Consider the following 22,193-nt stretch of genomic DNA (forward strand, 5'->3'; position numbering starts at 1 on the left):
CCTCTAACCTTCTGATGTCTCTTCAGGTTTATATCTTCCAAAGTATCCTTATGTCTTTACGACGTCTCACTTGGCAGTTTCTTGGCTTCAAACTGCCATCTAGGTACAAATGCCAGCTGCACACTTTTCCTCAAGACATGTGTTGTCTCAGCCCCTCATTCTCGACTGCTATACACCTGCACTTTGACAATCTGCTAACAACTCAAGCTCAATATATTCTTTTCATATATTTTCTTTGTTCTGTTTTTCATTACTGCTAGTAGTCACTTTTATGCCTTTTTAAAAAATCCTTTTAACTTATATTTCATCTTACTGCCCTAAGAGTAGTTTTCAGTAGGAGGTTGTGACTTCCTTAATATGAAAGAGAAAATTAAAAATCAGAGAACATAATTGAGATACAGGTACAATGCTGTGGAAAATAGTTCTGCAGTAAGGAAAACAACAGGTGTGGGACTTCCAGAATGGTAGAGCAAGGAGTTTCATAAATCAGTTTCTCCTTAAAAACAATAAAACACTGGCACAGGTTGTCAGAATGAAAATTTTCAGGCCTTGAAATTGAACAAAAGCTTAAAATAATCTGAGGAATATTTGCTCAAGAAAAACTTGTAATCTTGGTAAGAGCAGAGTGATTTGTGGTATTTTTATTTGGCCTCTTTCTATCCCCCTCTCCTCAGCTCCTCAATCTTGCAACCATAGTAGCTATGAAAACTTGCAGCCTTGCAAACAAAGGAAGAGGCAGACTGAGTATGGATCTCCTTATAATTCCCATCCTCAGGACATTGTCACAATTTGCCATTCCTTGCAGCCCCCTCTTTAGCAATTCCCCACTAGCGGAGTGTTGCCATTACCTGACTTGTCTCAAATCTTGCTCTGTTGGAAAGGCCCTATCTTCAGGATATTTGCCAAAAAAATATTCAGCATTACTATTTGACACTATAGTTGCCTGAGGCTGCAAAAACAGCTGTGCCCAGCAAGAGTTTGGCCAACAACTTGAAAGGAAGATCTGAAGAGTGAGAGGTCCTTACGGGATTTTAAAAGCTCTGAAGTATCGCTGGGGAACAAGCAGGCCACATGCATGGGTAGCATTGTGCAGTTGACCAGAGAAGTCCTGAGAGGGTGCCAGGTCTTTTGTCTCCACAGACATAGAGGCACTATGGGAGCTGGAAGTGAAGGCTGAGGCAGAGTTGTCAGATCCCTGAGTGCTGAAAATGTGCCATAACACATATGCAACGCTCCTCAACAAAGGGTAGACAATTTACATTCTCAAGCGTGTAAGGAAACCTGGGACAAACTATTGCTGGCCACTAAGCTAACTCAGCAGGGACTTAAGTGAACACACGCTCTAGTGAATGCAGAATATACAGGATTGGTCCAGAAAAGTCACTAAACCAGCAAAGAACAAACAAGAAAAAACAGCAACAAAAAAAAACCATTGGGAGTTAATGATCTGATTCCAAAAATGGCTCTTTTGGCTTATCTAAAAGGCACATTTTTCCACAGCAAAAATTATGAGACAAAGAAACAGGAAATTATGGCCCCTACACAGGAAAATAAGCAGTCACTAAAAGCTGTCTCAGTAGGGGCCCACATGTAGGACTACTAGACAAAGACTTTAAACAAGCCTTTGTAAATATGTTTAATGAGCTAAAAGAACTATTTTCTGAGGAGTTAATGAAAAGTTCCAAAAAACAGATAATAGCAATAATATAGAGATTATTTTAAAACTCTGGACTTGAAAGTACAATAGAAAAGAGGAATCATTCATTCTAGGGACTCAGCATATTTTCTAATTTCATTGGGATTTCTTTTTTGGCACATTGGTTATTTAGGACTCTTGTTTAAAAATTATTTTTATTTTATTTTATTATTATTATTTTTGAGAGAAGAAGAGAGCATGAACAGAGGGAGAGAGAGAGAATCCTAAGCAGGCTCCACACTCAGTACAGAGCCTGACAGGGGCTCGACCCCACGATCCTGGGATCTTGACCAGGATGGTCATGAGTCAAGAGTCAGCTGCTCACCCAACTGAGCCACCCAAGCACCCCTATTTAAGGGTTTCCCAATTTTCTTTCCATTTTTTATTTCAAATTTAATTCAATTGTTCTCAAAAGAAAATGTACTAGATATAATTCCAGCCCTTTTAAATTTATTGAGGCTCCTTTTATATCCCAAGGCATGCTCTATCCTGGAGAATATTCCGTGGGTACTTGAGACATACTAAAGGGCATCCATGAAAATCCCACAACTAGCATCATACTTAATAGTAAAACAATGAACGATTTTCCCCTGTGGTCAAGAACAAGTCAAGGATTTCTACTCTTGCCATTTCTGTTTAACATTATACTGAAGATATTAGCCAGTGTAGTTAGTTTAGGAACAAGAGACAAAAGGCATTTACATTGTAAAGGAAGAAATCAGACAATCTCTATAGATTTCATGATCTTATAAATAGAAAATTCTAAGGAATCCATGAAGTATATTATCAAAACTAATAAATGAATTCAGAATATTTGTAGGATACAATGTCAATATACAAAAATCAATCATTTGTAGCAATGAACAATTCAAAATGAAATTAATAATCAAATGATTGATTTTTGTCAAACTTGTTCCTAAGCATTTTTTTTTGATGCAATTGCAAATGATTATTTGCATCAAAAAAAATAAATAAATAAAATGCTTAGGAACAAGTTTAACAAAAGAAGAGCAAGACTTGTCCATTGAAAACTGCAAAATATCATTGAAGGAAATTAAATTCCAAATACATAGAAAGGCATTCCATGCTCATGGATCAGGAGGCTTAATATTGTTATGATGGCTTTGATATCCAAATTGATACATAGATTCAACACAATATCTATCAGAATCACAACTGACTTTTTTTTTTGCAGAATTTGACAAGATAATTGTAAAGCTTATATAGAAATGCAAGGGACACAGAACAGCCAAGGCAATCTTGTGAAATAAAAAGAAAAGTGGACAATTCATACTTCCTGATTTTAAAACTTATTGTAAACTCCTAACTACAAAACTATGATATTAAAGAAAATTTGGTACTGGCATAAGGTAGACATATAGATGAATGGAATGCAATAGAAGGTCTAGAAATAAACCCTTATAATAATGGTCAATCAGTCTTTAACAAGGATGCCAAGAGAATCATTGAGACAGAATAGCCTTTTTTAAAAAATGGTACTGAGACAACTATATTGTCAAACACAAAAGGATGAACTTGGACCCCTAACTCATATCATATGCAGAAGTAAACTCCAAATGGATTGTAGACCCAAATTTAATAACTAAAACTATAAAAACAGAATAAAACATAAGAGTAAGTCATCAGGAATTTGGGTTAGGCAATTATTTTTTAGATACGACTAAAAGCAGATGTGACAAAGCAATAAATATAAATAAACAAATTGAACTTCCAAGATAAAATGTGCGTCAAAGGATACCTTGAAAGAAGTGAAAAAACAACCCACAGAATGAGAGAAAATGTCCATATGCCATATATTGGACTCTACAACAAAATGAGAAGTAACATTTCTTTTAAAATGTGCAAGGAGTTTAAATAGAGAGTTCCCAGTGAGCGATGAAGCACGTGAAAAGATGCTCACTATAGTAGCCATTAGAGACATGCAAATCAAAATCACAATCAGATACCACTTCACACTTACGAGAACGGCTATAATCAGGATGGCAGATAGTAAAAACTTTGCAAGATGTAGAACAGTAGGAGCCATGATGCCTTGTTGGTGAAAAAGAAAAGGGTGCAGTCATTTTGGAAAAGTTTTGGAAAAAATGAACAAATCAGGAGACTATAGATGCTGGAGAGGATGTGGAGAAACGGGAACCCTCTTGCACTGTTGGTGGGAATGCAAACTGGTGCAGCCACTCTGGAAAACAGTGTGGAGGTCCTCAGAAAATTAAAAATAGACCTACCCTATGACCCAGCAATAGCACTGCTAGGAATTTACCCAAGGGATACAGGAGTACTGATGCATAGGGGCACTTGTACCCCAATGTTTATAGCGGCACTCTCAACAATAGCCAAATTGTGGAAAGAGCCTAAATGTCCATCAACTGATGAATGGATAAAGAAATTGTGGTTTATATACACAATAGAGTACTACGTGGCAATGAGAAAGAATGAAATCTGGCCCTTTGTAGCAACGTGGATGGAACTGGAGAGTGTGATGCTAAGTGAAATAAGCCATACAGAGAAAGACAGAAACCATATGTTTTCACTCTTATGTGGATCCTGAGAAACTTAACAGAAACCCATGGGGAAGGGGAAGAAAAAAAAAAAAAAAAAGACGTTAGAGTGGGAGAGAGCCAAAGCATAAGAGACTCTTCAAAACTGAGAACAAACTGAGGGTTGATGGGGGGTGGGAGGGAGGGGAGGGTGGGTGATGGGTATTGAGGAGGGCACCTTTTGGGATGAGCACTGGGTGTTGTATGGAAACCAATTTGACAATAAATTTCATATATTGAAAAAAAAATTAAAAAATAAATAAATAAAAAATAAAAAAGAAATAAAAAAAAAAGAAAAAAGAAAAGTTTTGGAAAGCTGTAATTCCAAAGATTAAACACTGAGTTACCATACGCTCCAGCAGTTCCACTCCCAGTTAGATGTATGTCCATTACAAATGAAAACATCTGCGTCCGCTTAACAGCTTGTACATGTTTTCATCACAGCATTGTTCATAATAGACAAAAGTGGAGGCAGCCTAAATTTCCATCAACTTATGCATGGGTACACAAAATGTGGCATATCACACAATTTAGTATCATTTGTCAGTGAAAGGAAATGATATACTGATACCTACCACAATATAGATGAACCTTGAAAACATGCTACGTGAAAAAAGCTTATCACAAAAGACCACATATTATTTCCTTTCTATGAATTGTTCAGAACAGGCAAATCTATAGACACAAAGTAAATTAGTGTTTGCCTAGGCAATGAGGGGTAGTGAGATGTACCACTCAGTGATCTGAAAGTTGGATTAAACAGAGTTATGGTCAGAATGCTGTTTAAATAGTCTTTGTTTGCTGTATTAATATTGATGTAAAATTCATTGAAATGGTTCATCTTTTGTCCATCAAAATGCATAAGAAAATTATGCAAGGCCTATAAAAGATATTCAGGTTGTCTAAACATCAGTGGTAACATCAGTAGCAACAGAAAATAAGTATTGTCTTTTTTTTTTCTAAGAATCATTTTCTTTGTTCTCCTTTTTCACAGGCCTCTCCTTAGATTTTTTCTTTTACTTTATGTAGTATTTTTCTGGTTTGCTTTTTATTTAAAGGTGAACAGTTTTGGAGCACCTGGGTGTCTCAGTCGATTAAGTGTCTGACTCTTGATTTTGGCTCAGAGCTCCTCATTGGGCTCCCCACTAACAGTGTGGAGCCTGCTTCAGATTCTCTGCCTCCCTCTCTCTCTGCCCTAGCTCACTCCTTCTCTCTCTCTCTCTCTCTCAAAATAAATAAACTTAAAAATAAAATACTTAATAAAGGTGAACAGTTTTAATGGAAGTATTTACATTTTCAGTTTTTTCTATGCTTTAGTTATACGAATTTCATGTAAATACTGACTTTATGTAATTCTTTGAACTCTCTTTTCTAGGTATCTTTAGATCTTCCAATGGTGTGGGGAAATCCAGTCATCACCATAGAGCCTGATAGCACAGTTCCATATATTCTACACGTTATGCCTTGGAAACGTGGTATATTCAAAGGTAACAAAACCATTAGTAAAACATTATTAGCCACTAGATTAGGACAGATATATGATGAGAACAATGAAAAAATATGCTTTACATTTCCCGTTTCTAATAAGTGACCCAGATGGAAGTTTAGTTTTCCATTTCAGTCATTAGCTTTCTGAATAATCAGAGCTTTGGGACATGCATTTTACATCTAATGCTATACTCTCTTGGCCATTTATTTGAATTTATTTATTGGACAAATTTCTAGAAGTAGATATATTTAGTTAAGGGTATTTAATTTTAAAATTGTGATGAAGGGCACCTGGGTGGCTTAGTCGGTTGAGCATCCAACTCTTGATTTCAGCTCAGGTCATGATCTCACAGTCATGAGATCCAGCCCCACATCCAACTCCATGCTGAGCATGGAGCCTGCTTGGGATTCTCTCCCTCCCTCCCTCTCTCTTCCCCTTCCCCACTCGCATGTACTCTCGCCCTGTCTCTCTCAAAATAAATAAATAAACATTTAAAAATAAATAAATAAATAAATATGGGACACCTGGGTGGTTCAGTCGGTTGAGCGTCGGACTTCGGCTCAGGTCTCAGTCTGTGGGTTCAGTCTGGAACTTCGCAATGTCCCAGTCTGTGAGTTCAAGCCCCGCATCTGGCTCTATGCTGACAGCTCAGAGCCTGGAGCCTGCTTTGGATTCTGTGTCTCCCTCTCTCTTTCTGCCCCTCCCCCGCTCAAGCTGTATCTCTCTCTGTCAAAAAGAAATAAACATTAAAAATTAATTAATTAATTAATTAATTAATTAAATAAAATGTGATAAATACTTTTAAATATGTCTACTACTTTATGAACCAGTCAACATCTTACGAGAATGTCTGTTTATAGGAATAGGTCTTATAAAAACAAGCATAGGCACTTAATTGATATATGAAAAAATAGGTTAAAGTCTTTGGTGTGTGAAGTTTTCTCCCTTTGTCTCTAATAAAGCATTCATTTATGCAAATTATCCCAATGATCCCTGAACAGAATTGGTTGCATGGGAATGGTGGTGAAGGGTATTCCTATAAGCTTTTGAAGGGAGGAGGGTGCGTGAGAAGCATAGAATAAAAAAAAAAAAAAAGGGTAGAAGAGTAATAGGAAAGACCTGAAAGACTGTAATTCATTTTTTTTATGTTTATTTATTTTTGAGAGAGAGAGAGAAAGAGAGGGAAGGGAAGGGGCTGAGAGAAAGAGGGAAACACAGAATATGAAGCAGGCTCCAGGCTCCACGCTGTTAGCACAGAGTCCTGATGCAGGGTTCAAACTCATGAACCGCAAAATCATGATCTCAGCCGAAGTCACATGCTTAACTGACTGAGCCACCCAGGTGCCCCAGGACTGTAATTCATTAAGGGAATAAGTTGTTCTATTTGGGAGGGATTTAAATGTCCCACAGCTGTTGGATCCTGCCAAGGAAATCATTATAGCGTAGGTAAATGGATATACTTTAGAAGTATAGTAAGTATACACCTAGTAGCAAACCTGTGCTCCTTGGAAGAACTAGTGTCTCATCCCTGCTCCCCTCAGCAAAGAATGTTTTAGGAAAGGGTCTACACCTAGTATGCTGATGCTATTAATAAGGAGAAGGGAAACTTCAGAATGGCAAACATACTGATCCAGTCAATACCACTGTCATAGGATGTGCTGTAAAGCAAGAGTCAGCATGCACACACCTTCCCCCCACCCCCTGTCTGCTTCTAGTTGCCTTCACCTCCCATGTCACCACAGTCATAGTTATTATCATCTTCTGAAATCTTCCCATCACTTTTCACACGTTTGGCTTTACAAAGCCAATTAATAATTCTCTGTATGATAGATTTTAGGCTATTGTGAATCTCTTCCTAGCTTTACAATAAAGTATCATATTTTGTCATTTTTTTATGTAATTCACAAGATTTGAATCGATTTTAAGAAATCTAAATTTCCGTTCTTATTTTGATCATCAAATGACAGCTCTCTTACTGGTGGATTTCACTTAGTTTTAGAAAGTTAACTAGTCTTTGTAAAGGGCAGCGAATCATTCAGATTTGCCATTATTAGTTTTGATAAACATATTAAATCTCATTTCCTGTTCTACAAAAGGCAGAGAGTTCTGCAGTGTATGAGAAAGTACATATGAGGAACCTCACACTCAGCATTGTTGTATTAGAAATGTTTATCACTCCCTTAAACAGAACAAAGCCCCTCTTCTATGAATCAGACTCTTAAAGTTATGGAAATGGAGCTCCAAATCACTAAGTAATCATATTTAATATGTCTTTCCTTTGGATAGTCATTTTTTGTTCATCTTGGCAGCCTTTCTGAGACCATAAAATTTCCATACATATTTTAACTGAACAGATCAGGACTCATTTAACATGCTGGTTTGAAGGAATTTGGGGAAGTTAAAGGCAACTCAGGGTACATCGTTCAGTGAGGATGAATTAGTAAATGTTGCTGGCTACACAAGATATTTTGCCAGCTTCATAATTTTGAAAAATATTTGCAAGACACTATCATGATTGCTCTTTGCAGGGCGGTCCCTTAGGGTTGAATCAATGTTGACATTATGATTGGAAGAAGCAAAGCCTGTAAAGAAGGGCTAGCCCATTTTTGTTGATATTATTGTTAGAAAAGTTATCCAGCATTTGAAACAGTGGAAATTGCTTCTGAACAACCGTTAATCTGACGCAATATAAAAAAAAAAAAAAAAAACAAACTGGACTATAAAATTTTCATACATATATGAAAATATTCCTATTTGTGCTGATTAAAGAAATGTATCCATGTGCATGTATGTATCAGTGGTCTTTAAAAAAAAAAAAAAAAAAAACAGGGGCACCTGGGTGGCTCAGTCGGTTAGGCATCTGACTTCGGCTCAGGTCATGATCTTGCAGTCCGTGAGTTCGAGCCCCGCGTCGGGCTCTGGGCTGATGGCTCAGAACCCAAAGCCTGTTTCAGATTCTGTGTCTCCCTCTCTCTCTGCCCCTCCCCCGTTCATGCTCTGTCGGTCTCTGTCTCAAAAATAAATAAACGTTAAAAAAAAATAAAAAAAAACACAAAAAACCCTGTGCTCATTTTCAGTTCTGGTCTTAATTATATAACAATTATTTACAAAAGGCCTATAATTTGGGAAGCCTTGATAACTCTAGTAGTTGTGAACAAAGCGGACATTCAACCAATTATGCACTGTTTGTTAAAATATTGTAACAGATGATTTTCCTCATATGTTGACAAATACTCAATTGTTTGAGCTCCACTGTAGTAAAACCCTTGCCACTAGAGCCGCCAGAACTCCTCCCTCAGGCTCCCCAGGACTTCCCAACAAGCCAATGGCAATTAAAGGGTTAACACATGACTCATCAGGGTGCCCCAGGACTTTGATCCCATGTCCTTTCTGATTGGTCAGATTAGAATATAGGTTTGTTAATTATTTCGAGTATTAGACATGGATACATAGATTAGTATCGTGGCTCCTGCCTCCTAGGAATTCGTATCTGGTGGTGGAAATATGTATCTATAAATCATCTCAGTACAAGGTACACTCTGATGTACCAAAAGTTTAAACATGGCATTGGGGAGCATGGTAGCAGGAAATATCAACCCTAACAGTGGGGGTGTGAGAGATCTTTTTAGGGGATAATGGGTTTGATTTGGATCTCAAAGGATAAGCTGGGACTTATTAGCCAATATGGTGGGTAGGGCATTACAGCAGAGGAAACAACCTTCTTGAAAACATAGAGAAGGTACTTCATGTCAATAATGTGTAGAAGGGTGTGTCTGCAGTGTGTGTTTATGGTAGGAAATGCAGGCTGACTACAGTTAGAAATACAGGCAGACTTTGATGGGCAGAGTTTTGTTGTATTTCTTATTGCAGTGGGAGCTGTTGAGGATTTCTGAAGGGCATGAGTCAACAGAGTGTTAAAAAGAAAAATCTAGAGGTAAAATATAAAACAGATGGGAGGGGCAAGAGAGGGCAGTTAGGTCTGAGAGATCCTTTAGGAGCCTTTAGTGATATTCTAGTTGATTAGTTCTCAGTATTTGTGCTTCTTGAGAAAAGAGTTTAATGGCAAGTAGTTTAGATGAGAGTTGATTACAGGAAGCACTCTGAAAGAATGGTAAGGTAAGATGCTGAAGGGACAAAGTCAATAAAAGTAAGCTAGATAAGAGACTACTGCTGAGACCTGGGGAAGCTCCCTGGGAACCTTGGGAGAGAATTGTCATACCAAAGGGCAAGCAAATTGTGGTAATCATCCCTTTACTCTAATCCATCATTGGCTAAAGTTTGCTCTTAGGGCAAATTCCCATGGCAGTGACTCAATCCCCACTGGAAAAGTCATAGGAAACCAGTGCTGTATATGAGAACTGTCTGCAGAGGAGATTTTTGTTGGGCACTGAGAGTATACCACTAAAGTGGGGATCATGTCTTATTGATTGGTAGGTAGAAATTTTGAAAAATGGATGGATTTGGAATTTTCACAGTAGCCTACAGTGAGCTACAGTCATGTTTTCAAGTGTGTGATGTGGAGAATTGAATTTGAATGCCTCTCTGGCAATGGAACAAAAAGTGCAGATTTATCATTTTAAGTGAAAGTTAAGGGCTGACTGACTAGACCAATGATAGTGGATTAAAAAAACAGAGGGGCACTTTTCAGAGAAATAAAAATGGGAAATGATGCTATAACATCTTTGGCTTCCAGAGATTCAAACTCTGAGATGAGAGATTGGCAGGACATTTCTTAGGGTATATATTATGATCAACCCTTGGGAAAGGAAAGGTAAGAAGGTATATTGACCAGGGGGAGAAAGAGGTTGGGCTTCTTGACAGGCCCAGTGAAGGCTTTTAGTCAACTCACTTGGGGCCTTTTAAGCTAGGATGGCCCTTTGGAGTCGTCCCAAGTTAGGGGAAGGAGACTGGGCCTTTATGCTGCTGTGTTGATTGGTCGTTAAAAGTAGACTACATGGGGCGCCTGGGTGGCGCAGTCGGTTAAGCGTCCGACTTCAGCCAGGTCACGATCTCGCGGTCCGTGAGTTCGAGCCCCGCATCAGGCTCTGGGCTGATGGCTCAGAGCCTGGAGCCTGTTTCCGATTCTGTGTCTCCCTCTCTCTCTGCCCCTCCCCCATTCATGCTCTGTCTCTCTCTGTCCCAAAAATAAATAAACGTTGAAAAAAAAAAAAAAAGTAGACTACATGTGGAAGGACATTTGACCTTGGATGAGGCTTTTTTTTTTTCAAGTCAAGGCAATGCCCAAAGAGGACTGGCCTGATTTTCATACTCCAGTTTCATTCCCTGTAGCTACAGAAGTTCGTCCTTCATTCCTGTCAAGGAATGTGGTTGATGCAATACAGTGTCCACCACAGCTGCATGTGACGAACATTGGATATGGAGAGATGAGGGAGAAAGGAGAGTCGAATGTGCTTCTGAGAGTAAGCAACACTAAAGAAGGTGATATAATTAACTGTGAGATATGTCAACTATACTTCCTTTGAAAAATAGTTTCTTAGGGGCACCTGGGTGGCTCAATCAGTTAAGCGTCCGACCCTTGGTTTAAGCTCAGGTCATGATCTCATGGTTTCTTGAGTTCGAGCCCCACATTGGGCTGAGAGCTAACAGTGCAGAGCCTGCTTGGGATTCTCTCTCTGTCCCTGCCCCTCCCTGGCCCTCTCGCTCTCTCTCTCTCTCTCTGTCTCTCTCTCTCTCAAAATAAATGAATAAACTTAAGAGAAAAAAACAGAAATGTTATAGAATGTTTATTGTTATTACTGAGATATTAAATTAATTTGATAAAATCTCAGTTATTTTCAATTATAGAGATTTTATTTTTTGGAAGTTATGAATATAGAACCACAATTTAACAGGTCACTAAGAACATTGATTCTTACTATTCAGAAGTATAATTAAAACTAATGAAATCTGGGGCGCCTGGGTGGCGCAGTCGGTTAAGCGTCTGACTTCAGCCAGGTCACGATCTCGCGGTCCGTGAGTTCGAGCCCCGCGTCGGGCTCTAGGCTGATGGCTCAGAGCCTGGAGCCTGTTTCCCATTCTGTGTCTCCCTCTCTCTCTGCCCCTCGCCTGTTCATGCTCTGTCTCTCTCTGTCCCAAAAATAAATAAATGTTGAAAAAAAAAATTAAAAAAAAACAAAAAACAAAAACTAATGAAATCTTCTGGTAAATTTTTGAGGAAAACTGGTTTTCCCTGCATCCAGCACTGCATTGGGCTCTGTGCTAACATTGTGGAGCCAGTTTGGGATTCTCTGTCTCTGTCACTGTCTCTCTCTCACTCTGTCTCTGCCCTTCCCTCACTCATGTGCGCATACTCTCTCTCTCAAAAATAAGTAAACATTAAAAATATTTTTAAAAAGGATGAATATCCAACATATATAAAGAACTTATAATAGCCAACACCCAAAAAGTAAATAATCCAATTAAAACTAGGCAGAAGACATGAACAGCCATTTCTCCAAAGAAGACACCCAGATGGCCAACAGACACATGGAAAGATGCTCACCCTCATTCATTATCAGGGAAATGCAAAGCAAAACTACAGTGAGATATCACCTCACACCTGTCAGAATGGCTAAAATCAAAAACACGAGGAACAACAAGTTTGGAGAGGATGTGGAGAAAAGGAATACTTGTGTGCTCTCGGTGGGAATGCAAACTGGTGCAGCCACTGTGGAAAACAGAAAGGAGGTTCCTCAAAAAGTTAAAAATAGATCTACCCTATGATCCAGTACTGGCACTACTGGGTTTTTACCCACAAAATAGAAAAACATTAATTCAAAGGGACACATGCGCTCTTATGTTTATAGCAGCATTGTTGACAATAGGCAATTATGGAAAGCAGCTTAAGTGTCCATCAACAGTTGAATGGATAAAGAAGTGGTGTAAAGAAAGAATGAAATCTAACCATTTACAATGATATGGATGGAGGTAGAGAGTGTAATGCTAAGTGAAATAAGTCAGAGAAAGATACCATATGATTTAAGTATGTGGAATTTAAGAAACAAAACAAATGAAGTGTACCTGGGTGGCTCAGTCGGTTGAGTGTCTGAATCTTGGATTCAGTTCACGTCATGATCTCATGGTTCATGAGTTGGAGCCCTGCATCAGACTCCAAGCTGACAGTGCAGAGCCTGCTGGAGATTCTCTCTTTCCCTCTTCTCTGCCTCTTCCCTGTTCATTCTCTCTCTCTCTCTTTCTCTCTCTCTCTCTCAAAAATAAATAAATAAACTTTAAAAAAGGAACCATGCAAAGGGGGAAAGAAAGCAAACCAAGAAACGGTTTCTTTTTAAAAAATTTTATTTATTTTTCGGAGAGAGAGCATGAGCAGGGGAGGGACAGAGAGAGAGGGGTACAGAGAATTCAAATCAGGCTCTGTGCTGTCAGCAGGGCTCGAACTCACAAACCACAAGATCATGACCTAAACCAAAGTCAGATGCTTAACTGACTGAGCTACCTGGGTGCCCCAAGAAACAGACTCTTAACTACAGAGAATAAACCGATAGTTATCAGAAAGGAGGTGGGTGGGGAAATAGGTGAAATAGGTGAAGGGAATTAAGAGTACATTTATCTTGATGAGCACTGAGTAATCTATAGAATTGTTGAATCACTATATTGTACACCTGAAACTAATATAACAGTGTATGTTAACTGTACTGGAATTAAAATTAAAACTTAATATGAAAAACTGACAAAAAAATTTAAAAAAATCTTTAAAAATTAAATTTAAAAATTAAAAAGAAGTGATCAGTAGGATCGATTTATTAGAGAAGGAAACTCCAGTTTTGTTTATTTGAAAATTATCTTTTTATGTCAACAAATTTCAGAAAAATGGAAAAATATTCAGTCAGTCAACCTAGATCTGAAAACACATGACCTTAGGAGCACCTGGGTGGCTCAGTCAGTTAGCTGTCTGACTCTTGATTTTGGCTCAGGTCATGATCTCACAGTTTATGGGTTTGAGCCCCATGTTGGGCTCCGAGCTCACAGGATGGAGCCTGCTTGGGATTCTCTCTCTCTCCCTCTGTCTGCCCCTTTCCTTCTCTTGCACTCTCTTTCTCTGTCTCAAAATAAAGAAATAAACTTAAAAAGGAAAAAAAAAGAAAACATGTGATCTTAAAGGAAAATAGAGACAGACAAAACCAAGCAAACAAAAAATACTGTGTATGAAGGCATGGTAGAAATCCTGTGTTAATGACTGAATACATTAAAACATAATGGCTTAATTCTCTTCTTCATAACTAGATAGTGACCTAGAATGCAAAAAACTTATATTACTGTCCATTATTACAGGATTAGTATGTAACAAAATATAGAGATGTAGTAATAACCTGTTGCATGTTCATAGTATGGAAATACACAACTAAATTTCCATTTGTCTCAGATAGAAGTTTGAGCTTTTATACAAGACTAATGTTTAGGTGAAAATGATTAAGCTTAAAAGCAAATGACTGGGCTTTAGTGGTTGGCATATACTTTAGTAACAATAATCCTTAAATTTATTTTGATTGCAATAACAATGTGTTTCATGAATATGATTTAGAGATAGCTATAATCATACATGTTGGCAATATAGAGCAAGTCCTAACATTGCACTAAGAAAATGAACTTGAACGTGTAAAAATTAAGTTTGTATAAGTTTATATAACCTACATATCACTTTTTCTAATAATTTTCTCCAGTTGTTCTTTAATAATCTACATAGAGCACATGTGTCTCTGAAATAACTGTTCTTAGGTTCTTATGAGGCTGCCACATGGATCAGCTCACTGCCCTCCAGCTTGTGAATATCAGCATTATAATATAACTTTAAAAAGCAAATTTTAATAACAAGCAAGAGACGTTTTCAACTTGTAGGGATACCTCTTGTTTCCCTTTCTCTGATGAGAGATGAAGTGCTAAGAAGCTAAATAATTAATTTGGGACCTGGAAGTCCAAAAATATAATGTGAAATCTGGACCCCAGCCATGTAAATGTGGCCTTTTTAGCTCAGGGTTTTGTTCCCTGATTCTCAATTATGACCCCAAGATCCAAGACTCCAGGCCACCACAGACTAGCCCATATTCCACAACAAATGTCATTTCCAGTGATGACCTAAAACAGGGGATCCCTGTTCCTAGCTTGTGTGTGCATTTAACTTAAAATTTTCAGTTGAGAGAGGATTCTCTGAACATCTCTTCCAACGTTCTGTAGAAAAGACAATCTCTAAATTTTTTAAAACAACTTTTATCTAATTGTTAATTAGTATAATTATTTTATTAATCTGGGTCTAAGACTTGATAATTAACCCTTATGAATTCTTACTTTTTCATCTCCAAGGAAAAAGTCTTTATAAATTCTTAACAATCGTTAATGACATTTACTTGTGACTTAAAGAAGGGGTGGGATGAACTTGAGTAGTTGAGTATCTTACCTTTGTCCACAGAATTTACAGACCTACAAAAGAGAAAGGCAATAACAAGGATCATTTAATGAATTATAAGTCATTTAATTGTATGAGCAAAAATTAAGCTGAAATAATTTAATGTATTAATCATGGCATGTTGGCCTAAAATAACCTCTAAACAGCAAGAATATTTTTGAAAGTTTATTTATTTTGAGAGAGAGAGAAAGCACAAGTGAGGGAGGAGCACAGAGAGAGGGAGAGAGAGAGAGTCCCAAGTAGGCTCCACCCTGTCAGTGCAGAGCCTGATGCGAGGCTTGAAACCATGAACTGTGAGATCATGGCCTGAGCTGAAGTCAGATGCTTAACCAAGCGAGCCACCCAGGTGCCCCAACAAGAATATTTTTATACCTAAAGCTAATGCAATGTTATATATCTATTATATCTTCAGTAAAAATATTTTAAAGATTAAAGAATATTTTCATATAGCATTTACTCACACTACCAAATGTTTAGATGGTATAGAACACTCTATGAGCACATTTCAGTGCACTCACCAAGGTGTGTTGTTTATTCCACATTACAAAACTAAATATTGAGAATCCACGTTTAAAGTGGTTTCCAGTCATATTAGTAAATTTAGTCTCTACCCTGAACATGCATGATAGTATAGTCTGAAATTCTTTTTTATTATCCATGACCCTTGATAATATGGTAGCTCCAGAAAGTAGGTAGCAATGATCCATTTTGATGTAGCGGACAATTCCCTTGTATTTTTTCAATAGGAGCTTCAAGTGCTCTTTTACTTGCTGAAAAGTGATTGTATTCATTCAGTTCAACACAATTGCAAATTACAGCTAAGATTCATTTCTGCAAATTTGCAGTTCGGAATTTCTTACACTAGAATGAAATCTGTTATGACACTGGCACAAGATAGCCTCGTCCAAACAATTGGAAACAAGCTTTTAGTCAGCTTTGCTAAAGAGTTTACAAAATTTTTGCCATAAACTTCTGTTTAGTGTCAAAACAAAACGTTTAATGTGTGCACAATAAAGTTCCTATGTTAGGCCTATGTTTGAACAAGATAGAAGTCATCTTTATATTTAGCATTCCGCTACTCTCTGAAATTATACTCTGTCCAGAAAGATGTATATTACCAGTTACCATCTTTAACATACAAATTAAGTTCAAAATCTGATGTCTAATACTGTATGTGATAAGAAGCACTGCTTGTCACATGTCTTCAGAGTGTGATGCTGAGCAAAAGTAGTGTTACTTAAATTGTCATTTTTCATTTAAAGCTTAGGCAGTATATTCATGCTAACCACCACATTGCGGTGGCAAAATTGCATATCTTTTGCTATTTTACTGTTTCCTATTTCGTTCCTACTTACTACTGTATTCCTATTTTTCTATTTCTTATTTTACTGTGTTGCAAAGGAATACATTCAGAAGTCAAACATGACTTCAGCCTCCGATTATATCATTCTCTGGTTGTGTGACCTTGACCTCACTGAATGTCACTTCTCATACATGTAAAATATTGATGGTGTTTAATCTTTCAGGGTGGTTATGGGCATTAAGTGAGAATATATGAAAAGTGCTCATTGAGTAGGTGCTCAGTTAATGTTTAGCACACTTATTTAATATACTAACTCCCATTTTTAAAATTTCCTAATATGATAGGGATTTACAGGAGGATTTATAGCTCCTATTATCCCCAGTCTTCTTAGTCTGTCTCAATGAAAATGACAGAAACTTGACTGAAACTGAATTTGGATTTTACTGGCTTGTTGCCATCAGCAATATGGCCTGCCACATAGTCGTATAGGCTTGAAGAACAATCAGATTCCACTGGTCTTCAAAACAAATGTCAGTTGTATAAAGCATTTTCTTGCTTTCTCGGGTGAAGGAAATGTTTTGCAAAAACAGATCCTTGAGGCTTTGTGGAGAGAATGAGTTGGGTTTGCTTGGATCCTCTCCTGCTCTCTTGGCCTCTCCTCTTTGCTTTGACCGTCTCCACTTCCCCATGCAGCCTGTGGTCTGATGTTTCATGACAGCTTTAGCCATCTGTGTGGTATTACCCTTCAGGGCTTGGGAGCACTCAACTGTGTCTTCCTGCTCCCGTCCCCCAGATCAAATTCTAGTCCCAAGCCCCACTCGGGTTATTGGTTACAGATAAATTCATTCATAGTGCTAGATCAGTGAGTGATGTATGCTCTGTTTTCTGTCTTTATGCTAGATAATTTGTCCTTTGACCTCTAGACCAATATCTGGCATCCAGTAGCAGGTATCTGGTCACTATTGAATGTAAGAAGCAATACATTTCAAACATAAAATTGTTTCTAATATACTTTAGAAATTACTTGCTAGTGCAACAGAAGTGCAGTTAAAATATGAGAACAATAATTTATAAACTTGGAGAAAAACATAAATTCGATAACTGCATCTACTCTATTAAGCAAAAGGAAGACACTCTTGCATCTCCAGTGTTTGTCACGAGGCCTCCATTTATTTGGCCCAACACTCACTTGTAATTCTTGATTATTTATTAGAAATAGTTTTTCCTGGGAGTTCAAAGTAGGCTGTCGATGCTCTATTGCATATAAATTCAGGTTGTTCTTTATATTTGAATTTTGAACTGCTAAGATACATGTAGCATTGTTACCAAAAAGAAATCTTTCTCTTATTCTATGTGTGAGTGTGTGTGTGTGTGTGTGTGTGTGTGTGTGTGTGTGTGTGTGAGTGTGTGTCTGTGTCTGTGGGTGTCTGTATCCTACTTTACCAGTCAAAAGAATTTGTGTATTTTATGAGGACTTGTTTACAGTAGAAGGAAAATATGATTTCCTAAGTCATTGGTGTTTCTCATGTAAGATTTTTGCATGAGAATCTCAGTTATATGGGGTGCCTGGGTGGCTCAGTCGGTTAAGCCTCCGACTTGGCTCAGGTCATAATCTCACAGCTTGTGAGTTCAAACCCTGCGACAGGCTCTGTGGTGACAGCTCAGAGCCTGGAACGTGCTTCAGATTCTGAGTCTCCCCCTCTTTCTGCCCCTCCCTACTCATACTCTGTCTCTCTCTCTCAAAAATAAATAATAGGGGCATCTGGGTGGCTCAGTCAGTTGAGCGTCTGACAGCGGCACAGGTCATGATCTATCTCAGAGTTTGTGAGTTCGAGCCCCATGTCAGGCTCTGTGCTGACAGCTCAGGGCCTAGAGCCTGTTTTGGATTCTTTGTCTCCCTCTCTCTGCCCCTCCACCACTTGTATTCTCTCTCTCTCAAAAATAAACATAAAAAATAAAAATAAATAAATTATAAAACATTTTAAATACTAGAAAAAAAGAATCTCAGTTATAGGGCATTATATAAATAATTTATTCATACATTTTCATGAAAATTTTTAAATTCTAATCACCCTTCAAAGATGCTTTTCTAATATGTGAGGAATCAATGAAAACCAGTGGAGGTTAGTAGGGTTTGAAGATCATTCAGAAATTCTGAAACTAAAACTCTTTTGGGGGGGGGGCATTTCATTCTTTTTTTCTTAACTTGGAACATCAAAAAATTTTAAAAATACTTGTGAACATTTGCCTTTTACCTCTGCATTTTTGTGAAAAGCAATCTCCCCCATTTTATTGCTCGGATGAGGCCTAAGGATGCTTTTTAATATGAAAATTCATTATTTTATGAAGAAATTACTTCTAGAAATAAATTTAAAGTAAAATTAACAAAATAAATAAAGGCTTTACGTGGGAGTTTAAGAAGCCACCCCCACGAAGCAGTGAATTGGAACAAATGAGGAAATAGTTGCATTTGATATCAGTGAAATAGACATGAATATATGGAACAGAGAGATGTAGATGGATAGAGGTGACAAGATAGATAGATAGATAGATAGATAGATAGATAGATAGATAGATTGATTCAAGTGTTCTGGATACCTGAATATGATGGCTTCATTAATTTTCCTGCATTAATTATGTCATTCATGATATTGCCTACTGCGAAAAGATACCCATAGTTGGCTGTGAACTTCCCTTACACATCCCACTTACACAGAACATTCAGTTAGGGGTGACCCTTCTCAAATCCTATTGTTATCTTGCTGAGCAGTGTTAAGTATAATATCTGAAATACAAAGTGTGCTATTTATTTACTTATATTACAGAGAGAGAGAGAGCATGAGCAGGTGAGAGAGGCAGAGAGAGAGACAGAATCTTAAGCAGGCTCCATGCTCAGCACAGAGCCCGATGTAGGACTCAATCCCACAATCTGGGGTCATGGCCTGAGCGGAATAAAGACTTGGACATTCAACCAACTGAGCCAGCCAGGCACCCCCAAAGCGTGCTTTTTAAACAGTTTTATTGTGGTTTAATTGATATACAATAAGCTATCCATATTTAAAGTATATAGTTTGATACTTAACACATGCATACAGCCATGAATCCGTTGTTACAAATCAGATAATGAATATAGGTCACCCCACAAAGTTTCCTTGTGTCTATTTTTAATCCTTTTACTCTCCTCTCCCCTCACACAACAAGCTACCCTTGCCCTAGGCAATCATTTCTCTGTTTTCTGTCACTATATATGCATTTCATAGCATTGTATATAAACTACATCACACAGTTTAACCTTTTTAAGGGATTGTTTTCTTTTATGCAACATAATTATTTTAAGATCCATCCACAGAGTGCATGTATCAATACTTTATTCCTTTTATTACTGAGTGGTAGTCCGTGGAATGGATAAGCCACAATATGCTGCTGTACTTACAGCATTTGGGTTTTTCCACTTTTTGGAAATTTGCATGAGATTCTCATGCAAATTTGGACATTTGGGTTTTTCCACTTTTTTTTGGTAGTTATCAGTAAAGCTGATATGAGTATCTATACATGAATCTGTGTGTGAGCATATACTTTCATTCATCTTGAGTAAATCACTTATATGTGGAATGCCTGGATAATATGGTAGTTGAATTTACAATGTTTAAAGAAGTAATTGCCAACAATATTTCAATGAGATTGTCTCTCTTTCCATTCTCACTTGCACTGCATAAAAGTTCCAGTTTCTCTATACCCTTGACCATAGTTTGTAGGATTGGCCATTGCAATTTGATCGATTTTCATCTGTGTGTAGTTCAGGTGTCATGTTTTCTTGTGCTTTTTTGACATCTATAGGTCTTCTAACGATATGCTTTTTCAAATCTTTTGCCCATGATTTCCTGTATGTTGGGTGGTTTCTTTTCTTATTGCTCAATTTTTAGGCTTTTTCAAATTTATTCTGGATGCATGGGTTTTTTTTTTTCAGATATGTGGTTTAAAATTTTTTCTTCCAATTTGTGATTTTGTTTTAATTTTCTTAATGGTATCTATCGAATTACAGAAGTTTTTTTCCTACCTATATTGACGGATAATTGAAAATAAAAATTGTATACATTTAAGACGTTCACTGTGACGATATAATATATGTATACATCCTGAACTGGTAACAGAAGTTTTCAGTTATAATGAAATGAAATTTATCACCTTTTTCTTGCATGAATCAGGAAGAAACATGTGTCCTTAATGGCAGTCTGGATTGTTGCTGCTTTAAAGTTTTGCCCCAGTAATGAAAGCATAGGTTCTTCCTAAGCAAAAAAGTAATCAGCCATCCTTTACAACAGAAATCTGAATCCTGTAGATTTTATTAATCCTTTTTGTCGTATATGTTACACATTTCAAAAATTTGTTATATAAACAGCAAACAGCATAAAACCACAGAAAAAGAAAATGGAGCCTAGAGGGCTACAGTTGGGCACTAGGCTACTATGCATTTTATCATAAAAATAAGGCACTTAAATGGAGTAGAAAACAAGAGCTGTATTGTACATAGAATAAAAGCAGATATGGCCACAACACTGGACTCTTTATCTCTGTTCTTCATTAGCCACCAAATTTTGTTTTTCCACCTTGCCTTTTGGTCCCCCAGAGAGAAAATACAACAAAAGAAAATGAGTTAGGAAGGTGGTTAAAATGAAGTAAGAAAAAGATAGAAGAAGGAAGGATTAGCAGAGGTTTCCTCAGGCTTTCATCTTTAGTCTTGCTACTCAGATTTCATAGGATAGTATAGTAGAGAAACAAAACAATGAAAATTCATTCAATCATATGTGGTATAATGTGCGTAGAGTAGATATGTATGAAAACACTTCTTGACAGAATTCATGTCCCTCCAAGAAATTCACAAGTTGATAAAAGCCCAGCCATACAGAAAATTTCCTTAAACACAGTATTCCTCATTAGCAATAGGGAGTGGTGAAGCATGAAGCCAATGGAAGAAAGAGGGTAGGTGTAGGGAGACCAAGTGCAAAGAGGCCAAAGACCTTGCCAGGTTTAACTGTTGTCATGGAAACTTGTTTTTGGAAGTTTTCTGAGGGGTGAAATAGTTTAGATAATCAGTGGGCAATATCTGAAACCTATTACTCTAGGCCAAAAATAAATGTTTTGTAAGTATGTGAGTTACTTTGCTATTTTTCCACGCAAAAGCCCACTTATTCTGTGGTGTATTTGGTGATATTTAGACATGACTTAATATGCCATTTTCCGTATTCTACATTTGGTAAATACATTTATGTATTATTTATGCCTTTGTCACTTACTATGTGACCTGGAGTGAGTTACCCAACCTTCTCTACAGCCCAGCTTGCTGAACTTGAAAATGAGTCCAGTGAGGAATTAATTTATACGTTTATTAAAGGAGTTCAATAGGTAATGAATGGGAGGCATTTAGCATATACCTAACACAGAGTAAGCATTCAATAAATGATTTCACATTGTTTTCAAAAGGCTAACCACTGGTACTAAATTGCATTGCTCAGGCTTTAAACTTGAGTCTGATATTGACGTTTTACAAGATAGTATGAAATTAGGGAAAAACAATTCCTAATGAAAACCAAACTATATACTAGGAAATGTTGGTTTGACTGTTTAAAATACATTTTGAAAAAATCAAACCCGTAGAGTGTTTAGCAGAGGGGAAAAAATCCATTTGTCAGAATAAAAGCTTGATCTATTGAAAATATAATAGCTATAAT

At 37.3% G+C, this 22,193-nt stretch overlaps 1 protein-coding gene across 1 annotated transcript in view; it reads left to right on the forward strand.

Moving 5' to 3' along the window:
• The window catches only part of CFAP47 (cilia and flagella associated protein 47), a 562,540-nt gene that overhangs the window by 364,951 nt on the left and 175,396 nt on the right, over positions 1-22,193 (forward strand). The window contains exon 43 of the mRNA XM_040468820.1: positions 5,630-5,741. Within this exon, the coding sequence (XP_040324754.1) occupies positions 5,630-5,741 (112 nt within the window). The remainder of the gene's footprint in view (positions 1-5,629; positions 5,742-22,193) is intronic.

Source organism: Herpailurus yagouaroundi, unplaced genomic scaffold (genome assembly GCF_014898765.1).
Source record: "Herpailurus yagouaroundi ecotype Mexico unplaced genomic scaffold, PumYag 67793, whole genome shotgun sequence".
Taxonomy (NCBI): Eukaryota; Metazoa; Chordata; class Mammalia; order Carnivora; family Felidae; genus Herpailurus; species Herpailurus yagouaroundi.